The sequence below is a fragment of the Pocillopora damicornis genome, chromosome 3 (genome assembly GCF_964200805.1).
Source record: "Pocillopora damicornis chromosome 3, jaPocDami1.2, whole genome shotgun sequence".
NCBI classification, from domain to species: domain Eukaryota; kingdom Metazoa; phylum Cnidaria; class Anthozoa; order Scleractinia; family Pocilloporidae; genus Pocillopora; species Pocillopora damicornis.
This window is the reverse complement of record NC_142672.1, coordinates 27,785,237-27,795,149: the sequence shown is the minus strand read 5'-3', so window position 1 is coordinate 27,795,149 and position 9,913 is coordinate 27,785,237. Positions and strand designations below refer to the sequence as shown.

General features: G+C 37.5%; 1 protein-coding gene across 1 annotated transcript; it reads right to left on the bottom strand.

Moving 5' to 3' along the window:
• LOC113666474 (beta-hexosaminidase subunit beta) lies at positions 1 to 9,444 on the bottom strand. The gene is made up of 14 exons (XM_089200038.1): positions 8,570 to 9,444; positions 8,018 to 8,083; positions 6,950 to 6,996; positions 6,614 to 6,724; positions 5,771 to 5,872; positions 5,340 to 5,447; positions 4,864 to 4,934; positions 4,089 to 4,220; positions 3,394 to 3,480; positions 2,777 to 2,990; positions 1,864 to 1,894; positions 1,600 to 1,690; positions 995 to 1,099; positions 1 to 527 (listed from the first exon to the last, which is right to left on the bottom strand). The coding sequence occupies exons 1-14, from the start codon at positions 8,943 to 8,945 to the stop codon at positions 464 to 466; spliced, it is 1,605 nt and encodes a 534-aa protein (XP_089056164.1). The 5' UTR covers positions 8,946 to 9,444; the 3' UTR covers positions 1 to 463.
• Between the last annotated feature and the right edge of the window lie 469 nt (positions 9,445 to 9,913).

Sequence of the window (9,913 nt, the reverse complement as noted above, 5' to 3'; positions counted from 1 at the left end):
TTTCGTTTTCAATTTTATTTGGTTTGTTTGAAGCTCTGATATAGTCATTTCCTAGTAGTATAGATAAGTGAATAAACTTCAAAAGAACTTTTGACACAAACTCACAAAGCTACATCTCTAAACTACACCTTTCAGTGAACTATGGTAAAAATTTAGGATTCGTTAAAAGTAATCTGGATTGTACCTATACAAATCAATTTTTGAAGCTCTGATATAGTCATTTCCTAGTAGTATAGATAAGTGAATAAACTTCAAAAGAGCTTTTGACACAAACTCACAAAGCTACATCTCTAAACTACACCTTTCAGTGAACTATGGTAAAAATTTAGGATGCGTTAAAAGTAATCTGGATTGTACCTATACAAATCAATTTTAAAAAAAACTTAACCAGGCCCCTTCTATTTCAAAATTCAAACAAATAGGTGGCAACTGGTTACGAGTTTGCCGTCGAGTTACCATACATCTAAACCCTCCATTCATATCTGCAATACTCAGACCTCGTGCCAGGCTCTGCCGGTATTCCACGCCTATGAAAAAGGAAGAATATAAAAAGAAAAGTAATCTATACCGTGCAGAATGAAAGATCGTTATGAGGAAAATCTATTCACGCTTCATTTCATCACTCAGAGTCGGTATCTCGTGCAGTATCAAGCTCGTTTGCTTTGCGCACAACCCAAGTCGAGTGAATCATGCCGAAGCTAACGGTTACCTCAGACTCGTGATCTAGGTGCTGACTTTTTAACTCACTTCCAAACTATTATTGCGTGACCTATTTGTTGACAGTAATATGGACAGTTAAGAGGAAAACGAAAACGCTTGTGTAGGCGAAAATATTTTGCTTTGTTTAGCTCGAGACGAAAACACGCATAGGTGTGGTTGGGGCCTGAATGAATGTCTCCCGATTCCAAAGAAGCAAAAAAAAAAAAGAACAAATAGCTGAGATGAAAATAGGAAATATTTTAAGAGCATGCCTCTTAAGTAATGTTATCAGTACCTGACGTAACGACACCTGTGCTCCCAGAGTCGCATTTTAGCGTCATTTAAGTCAGTTGTATCCTTACTACTCCACAGTCTCTCTCCTACTGCCAGAGCGCGGGGCCTGGGATGTGCAGCACGAAAACCATCAAAGTCACACTGATCAATGCATGATAAAGGTTTATACTAAAATTATTTCCAAGTAATAATACTAATGGTGACAATAACAAAAAAAGCTTAAAACAAAATAAAAAAGAGCTTTAAAGTCCAAAAACCATTTGAGCTTTCATTCTGATTCAAAACCAGGGGAATGCAAATGTTCAGACCATAAAAACATTTTTTGCCGTCTGAATTGAGAGTGATCTAATCAAAATGTATAAGTTAACGCTAAAAACGCCGACACTTTATGAAAAACAAAAACAAATGAGATCAATGTCAGTGTTTGAAAAAGTGCGCAACTACCCCTCCCCTAAACCAACAACAGTAAACCAATAACAACTTAGGGTTGATGTTGGGTTAAGGGAGGGGTTGGCGCGTAGTTGCTCAGATACTAACATTGATCCAACATATGTCTGTAAATACTTTGTTGGTGGTTAATTTAGCAAGTCAGACGATAAACCTCACCATGTTCTTGGGAGAATATTGGTTCCATCAACGTACTCTCCCCACATACATCCAGTGCCACCTATCACTAACTCTTTTTGTTCTTCAGTACCTGGAAAAATAATATCCAGTCAAAAATACGGTTATTAAATTTAAATATGTCATAATTTGACCCCCCAAAAGTATCCTTAAATGCGAGAAAACGGTTTAAAAGAAAGGAAAATAAACAAGAACAACACGCCCCCATAAAAATGAACTTAAATTAAGTTTAAACATCTTTCTTACCAGTGAAGTCTGTTGGTTCACAGGTGTAGTACTACAAAAACAATCCACAGAAAATAGTTTAAAATTAACACAATAAAACACGAACAAACAAACAAGCAAAACAAAGGAAACAGAATAAAGAAACACTGGTGACGGAGAATGTTTCCTGCAACGGTCCATATCGCCGATATGAATCATTTCCACAGCTAGTTTCCTCAAAAGTTGTTGCTGAATGCTAACGCACCCGCCAATATAACAAAGTAGTTTCTCTCGAAAATATCTTATCGATTTTTAACTTGCTAATTATATTATAACACATGTGTCTGATAACATAGACGATAAATAAACAAGTTTTCAATTACGAAAACAGTCAAATGCGCTCCAATCTAACGTCAAATACAGATCATAAGTGCCAAGTGCCCTCGACACTTCCTTTTTCACGCCTGCAGGAAAAATATGCATGTATGCATGGAACTGCTGTAGAAAGTACTTAAACGTTTTAAGTTTTTTGCCGCCTTCTCTCGTGCCAGGGGAAAAAGAGGAAGAGGACCCGTAGAAAATCGTCTTAGCGGTCTAACGAGTACGCAAACGCTGAGGGCGTAATCAAGCGGTTTCCGACACTGCATAATAAGCAAGGAGAAAGAAAAAGTAACTCAAGCTGGAATACTGCTGCACAAACGGCGTTTTGAAAACTTAAATTATTTTTAGTAAAGCTAAAAGCCAATCACAGTAACCGCAACTGAATTACTATTTATTTAAAGGGACTGGAAACTCTACTCAAATTTACCGCAGCGTTTGAGCGTGGCGTTTTCCCTAAACTAACTTCAACGTAAAATTGGCACGCAGTCAACGAAAACTGATCTATTTGCGCATGCCCGACAGTTGACTGCTGTGTTACCCGGAAAGGAAAAATTGGTATCTTGCTCCTAAATACCTTATCCCAGTCAATTCTATATTGTATTCTGTTCAGGTACCAACAAGCCGACAGAATTGTTCTCAATCCCTTGCTTGTGACTTTTTCCATTTCCCTTTTCCAGCCCGCTTTCCAAACATTCACCACAGTATCGGGAAGTACTTTGATGTCGTTATCCACAACTTCTTGCCACACAATATAACTTTTACCAAGTCCCTCCACAATTGACAGCAGGCTAAAAGTTGGAGGAAAGATCACCTCAGTTTCAGGTGGTTAAGTACAGGGTCTTTCAACGCCAAAATATGAAAATGTACTGCCTACTTTTTGGTTGCGGTGGCGCCAATTTTCGCGGGCTGCAAGTCATGTCTGCGTTCTGACTGGTCGATACACGAGCCTTATTACAGCGTTTTGATTGGCCATTCACATCTACTAGTACGATTTAGTATAACTTAACACGATTGAAGCTCTGATCTTCAGCAGTCACTGACATGGATAAGTAAGCTTTCTTCAGTTTTCTTTTCAAGCAAGCGAGGATTTTTTATTTTTTATTCATGGACTGTTGCGTAAAGCTATTAAAGTTAATTCATCGTCTAAAAAAAGGAGAGAAAAAGGAAAACTCGCCCAAGATTTGTTCTTACTGTTGCTCATAATACTGCTCAAGCAAAGAATAGTTTTGCCCATATCCCATTTTCTTCATCCACGTTGTAATGTTCGGATTACTTGCCCTGGTGAGCAAATGACAATAGACATCAGTATAAAAAACAGTTAAACAATTGAGAAATGTAAAATGGTTTCCGTGTTTACATAGCCTAATGTAAACACGCGGGAGGTTGGGAGAACACGAGATAAGCGTAGGAAACCACGACGCGAAGCGGAGTGGTTTCCAGCTTATCGTTCTCCCAACCTCCCAACCTTGCTGCTATAACTATAGAGTACGAATATCCACTGGAAAGATATAAAAAAATCGTCACGAGGAAAAAACGATGAGTGTGATTGTGCGTATAGTTTGCTGGCTCTAGGCATAAGGAATGCCATGTAAATGAGGAACTGAGGTCACCCTGATTTTAAACGAACACGTCATTTTCAGAAAGCCTCATAATATAGATATACAAGGTGACCAAGCAGGGAAACCTTCTAAGAGATAGTTAGATCGACCAGTCGGATCATTGAGTCCCACACGGTATTCACCATTTGACATTCTAAAGAACTATTTATAAAAATAAGTGAAACTCAGATCAGCTGATTAGTTGTTTGGTTTCATCAACAAGTGACGTCAGTCAAGTTCCGCTCATTAGTAGTAAAGAGCCGAAGTTGCAACATCATGATGTCATACCAACAGGTGTCCCTAACTTCATCTCCTCCCAAGTGAAGATAATGATCAGGAAATTTTTCAGCAACCTCTGAAAAGAATTTCTTCAAGAAAGTGTAGGTGGAGTCCAGAGTTGGGTTTATTGGTCCAAATGTTCTGCAAATTGGAGAACATATAAAATCAACCTTCAGACCCTAACAGTAGTATGAATATTCTCCATACTGTTCTCCATACATTTCTTAAGGTACTGACAAGGAGAATTTGTTAAACAATCAAAAACTTCTTTAGTTGGTGATCATTTCCCTTATTCCCATGACCTTAATGTGTGATTCACAGGTGATATTGTGAGGAGAAATTAGATGCTAGTCACACTGAAGAATCAAAGGGTTACCTTTAACTAACAGAGATAGAGTCTGAGAGTCCATTTTTGAGAGCTTCCCTTCTCATATACTGGTGATCATTTACAAACATGTGTAGATCTAGACTTCAGCTCATCATACCAAAACTTAGAATTTAAGGGTAGTGTTGAAAAGTAGAATGAGAAGAAGGTTAAAGAGGGGTGGGGTGGGTAGAGGGCTGGATGGCAGCAGGGCCTTGAATAATTCATCTCAATCGTCTACTTTAAACTTCTCAAGCTTTAGCTGCATGTGTTCATAGCTTCCCGCTTGCTGCTTTAAAGTGCATACAAAACAACCAGAAAAGTAGGCCAGGTCTAATAAAATGGCAACACACAGAATAAGCCATGCTAATGAATCACTGCAGCAATTAACAAAAACAAAAGAGTAATATATTTTCTTACCCTGATGGTTTTCCTTCAGAATAACAAGGTGTCAAGAGGTTTTCTATGCTTCCCCAGGATCTTGTGTGACCCTACATGAACAATAAAAACCTCACAACTGACTCTGATCTTATCAAGAATAAATGATGGCAACAATTGCATGTACTTAATTGACCTCTCCCCTGACGGGGCTTTTCAGGGCCAAACAAACAAACTGGAATCACTGTATGATAAACATAGTGTTTAAAAAACCCAACTGGCAGGAGGCAGACCAATTGGCTATAGAGAAAGTGCAGCAAAGGAGTTGATTTAGGGGAAACTGAGAACAAATCCAGTGAGGAGCAGAGTGGAGGGCTTGACAACTGAAAAATAAACATTTCTGGTTTTGTGGCAGACTTAAATTTTCGACTGTTTTGTGCATTGACTGGCCAGTAAAAAATTTGTATTTAACCCATCAAAGCATAAGAGGCATAAAACAATTCCATTTGAGTACTCACTGGTGTATCAAATTCTGGAACAACTCTGACTCCATGCATCTTTCCATATTCCACAATATCATTTACATCGTCTTTTGTGAAGACATGAGTTTTATTGTTGTATGCACCCTTAAAAAATGAAGCACAACATGCAATCAAGAAATGCAAGGCTGGAAAGAGAATTTCTTCACAAGCCCATAATAAAGGTATAGAGAGCCAGTAAGTTCCTACATAAACTATGGTGCTGCATCGGTGCTGCATCGGTGCTGCATCAGCAGGATGAGGTATAACAAGATAAATTTGGCTATAGTAATGGCTACTGAAAAGAGTTTCTAAAGCTTTAAAAACTCTTCACTGTGGCCAATGTACATGATCAACTCAGTTGATAAAACCAAATTCATAAAAGAAAGCAATTTAAATACATAAATAATTAAGCAAAAAATTTTTGATACCTGCCCACTTAGCTGTGGAAAAGTTTCACTGACAAAAGGAAAGGATTGATCATCCACAACATGCCAATGAAGAACATTAAACTTGCTGTATGACAATGCATCCTAAAATTTAAAAGACCTTCAGATGACTATAATGACAGAAATTGCACAAATTCATGTACACATCATTGGACAGGTGAATGAGACCAGTGTCTTTAAAGGCTGTACTGTATATAGGTCCCTAGTCTATCTGTTACATGAAGTGATTTTAATTTCCTCCTCTAAGGTCAACTGACACCAATCATATTTAAACCCCAGAGTGGAAATTGCATCCTTAGAGCTACATGCCATGCTTAGGAAAGAGTGCAACACATTCACCACTACCACTTGGTCTGGCCTTGAAATCTTGTTTCTTATTCTGCAACTATTTGGACTACAAAACATTGGGCCACTCAATCTCAGTGTATGCCAACTTCTCTCTAAGACTTTTATTTCCACAGGGAAAAATTTTACCTCTTTCATTTGATTATGAGTGGTTGAATTATTTTGAACATTTTGCACTGTTGAATGACATGAGTGTTCCTCAGAGACTTAAAAGCTCATGGGGAAAGAATGGGATTAAGCAGTCTCCCACCCCAACCCCCTAAAAAAATAGAAAGTAGTTAAATAAATTAATAAATTATCATGGGGTTGGGCATGGGTAGGTTATCCATAAACAAACATTCTCAGATTTAAGACATCTACAGAATGGTCCAGTGTTCCTGATTTCATGCAAAACAAATTTCTTTAAAAATCAGAAGAGAGTACACATTGAATTCATATGTTTAAAATTTCTTTCAGTAACAATTATAATAAAATTCTCACAATAAACTTGAGGATGATCGATGGATGTAAGTAGTGCCTTGAGGTGTCAATCATGAACCCTCTGTGCTGAAATCTTGGATGATCAACTATTTTTGAGCCATTGGCCAAATACTATGAAAAAAGAAGGAAAAATGAATTTAATATGTTTTGACATTTTATTTTAAAATAGTATATAGATTTGTTTACCTTCGATGTTTTCTTCACATTTGTTAAGTTTAAAACTGGCAAGAAATGTAACTTATTTTGACATTCAGTCAATATTCAAAAATAGAAGTGAGTTAAATAATTAAAAATCAAGAGATAAAATAAAAAATAAATGACTGCAAAGGTGCTCACCAATCCCATTTGATCTTGATAAACAACTTGACTGAATGTTTCAAGACCTGTTTAAGAAAATGAAAAAAGAAACAAGAAAAAATAAAAAACAAAAGTAATTTTCAGCTGTAATTCATGCAAAAGGCAAATAAAAATTTCATATCCGAGTATATTTCATTATTGTTCTGTCAGCTGATCTTAATTAGTATACTAAGTGAAATATTGCTCAGCTAGCTTAATTCTTGTAAATTCTCCACTCTAGCTGTGACAAATTTTCTGCTAAAGTAGTAAGGAGAAGTTGGTGTGAGATCACAATACCTTCTACATGATAAGTTTGAGTATTCTCATTACCTTTTCATTGGATAAAGTATGGATATTCCAGGGAGAAGTTACATGTTAATCACTTCGGGAAGTTAAAGGGTTAATTTTAGAAATATGAACTTTTACTCATCTACATTTGTTTCAAGAATTCCAGGACAATTAACTTGGTATTAACTATCTAAAATAATTCTCTGTTTCCTAACTGGTGATATACATTCAATAGTTAACGACCGTTCACTGAAGTGGAAGTGGGTAGTGGTAGATATTTAGTACGCCTTGTAACAGCGAGGTGAATATCCACCACTAGTCACCAGCTGCACTGAGGTGAGTTGTTGTTAAGTATAAACTAAAACAGTAAGATAATATAGCACAAAAAATTATTTTAACTCATTTATTCCTACAACTACTACAATATTTTCAAGCGCAAATCCTGCATGCATCATATAACAAGCTAAATTTGCACATATTTTTTTAATTGGTTTACACTTAAGATCTAATCAGTGGAGGACAGACACAGATGATGTCACCATCACCAATTTTTGATTTTTTATCATTTAAAACTATTAGATTCCATGTTGCTGTGGTCTGTACAATAATAGATCACAGAAGACATCAAATGGTGAAAACATCAGTGACACACTCCACTGTGCCTCATGTTTCCACTTTAATTGTTCTTACTACGTTTTGACATATCTGTGATATATTACTGAACACATGCACAGACTCATGGAATCTTTTTGTTACTTACAAATAAAAAAATATGTATACCTCGTAATGCACCCCACACTGTGTTAGCGGTCAAAGAAGTAGTAGGTGCGTCAACAACCAGGATATCTTAATTGGAAAATAAACACTTAATCAACACTCCTCTCAAACCAGACACTGTATCTTCCCTTTCCCCCTCCCTCCCTCCCTCAGGGGCTCTGCCTCATTAAGGCCATGGTGTTGATTCATCTATCTGGGTCTGAAATCAAGTAAGGTTTGTACATCCTTTGGAGCCATCATCTGCTGGAAAAAAATTCACTATTATTCAGATCTAATAAATTAGGATGTGGCAAAGTCACCTGTTCTGGTCTAAAATACAATGGTGGTTTTAAGGGTCATTCTACATATTCCCCTATTTTTCTTAGGTAACCACCTCCCTTCCCGGTTTAAACCCCTCCCCCTCCTTACTTCGAATTGTATAATGTTCCAATTATTTATGTGCCTTCTTAGTTGATGTCAAGACATCATCTAAGACAAAAAATAAAAAAAAAAGGAGATAATTTAAAGAGATAATTTTGAAATGAAAGACAGATTTATAGATGATCTAACACTTACAGGACTCATCAGACTCTAGTGAGGGCGGAGCGTATTTGTCCAACACCTTTACGGTCAGTTTAATAATTTGCGACAACCCGTCTTTAGGTTTTTCAACTGCATCTGGAAAAACCAAAACCTTGTAGCGCATTAACGCTTGTTTCAGTACATCACTGGTTTCACCCGCTGAATCGAAAGAAAAATTATTCGATGTAAGCGTGTAGACCTTGCCGGTTCCTTTGTAAGATTGAGGCTTTGGCCAGATCGATCCCGTCACATAATTGATCACTGCTTCCTCTTTATCGGCATCTTCTTCTACTTCTTCCCACGGTTCAGAGAGACTGCCAGAACAACTCATCAAAGCAAGAGCAACGAAAAACAGCTTCAGAAGAAACATCTTTCAGACGATAGATTTGCGTGAGAGCGTTGGATAATGCGGCCGCGCTACTGTTGTTACTGTTGTTGTCAGACATAAAGGACAAGTCACAAGACAGTCGGGTGATTTCGATCATGTGACAACAGTCACATTTTTTTTTCGGTGGAGCGCAATACTGTAGCGACGCAAGAATCGGCACCCGTCGACTCTTGCGCTGCTACATGATCGCGCTCCCTCGAAAAATAACAACGCTTGATTACAGGTTGACGAATCATTTAAACGTAACATGTAGGAAAACACAGACGGTAGGCGATACACGGTAGACGATCGATTTTGTGACGCAACATTATCTCAAAGTTCAAAATGATCACGCAATCGCGTAAACGTCAACAAGAGAAGTAAAATGTCAATAATTTCAACAGTGTCTTCTGTTATAGTTGCAAAGTATTGTCGTAAAAATGCAATGTGCTGTGAAGTACCGATGCCAAAATTGTAAACTAAGTTTGTACACTGATCAACTGATAGGCTAGAGACAGTGCAGGTGTCACAGCAGATTTGGACCCCCCGCAGATTCGTTCGTAAAGCCTATGATAACTTAAAATGCATCTATTCTGAACTATTGGAACTCTCAGCTTATTTTCAAATGCAAATCAACATTAATGTCTACGTCTTAACAAAAGTGGAGACTATTAAATAGAACTCAATCTTATTTTCTAATGTTAACGATTATTAACTGTTGAGGGATCCGAAATAACACCTTAACAATTACGAAAACGCTTGAAGTCTGGTTGTCTGCAAGTCAATGCAGAGCCACTCGCCCTCCGGGGCAGTCCTAAATCCCACGCAGCTTAAGTGCAAGCACATTCAGTTGCACAACTCGCACAGTACCGTGTCGTCCCAACACTCGGGCATTGAACAATAACCAAATAAATTAATGTCACAAACGACCTTTCTCCAAACCTAAAACAAAATGCTTGCATATTTTCTCT

Bases quoted from the DNA above. Each gene is read 5' to 3' on its own strand.
- LOC113666474 (XM_089200038.1), bottom strand. From the start codon at position 8,945: ATGTTTCTTCTGAAGCTGTTTTTCGTTGCTCTTGCTTTGATGAGTTGT. The intron at 3,481-4,088 runs GTATGACATCAT...TTTGCTCACCAG, and splicing joins GAAGTTAGGGACACCTGTTG to GGCAAGTAATCCGAACATTA. The intron at 528-994 runs GTACTGATAACA...CCTTTTTCATAG, and splicing joins CACAGGTGTCGTTACGTCAG to GCGTGGAATACCGGCAGAGC.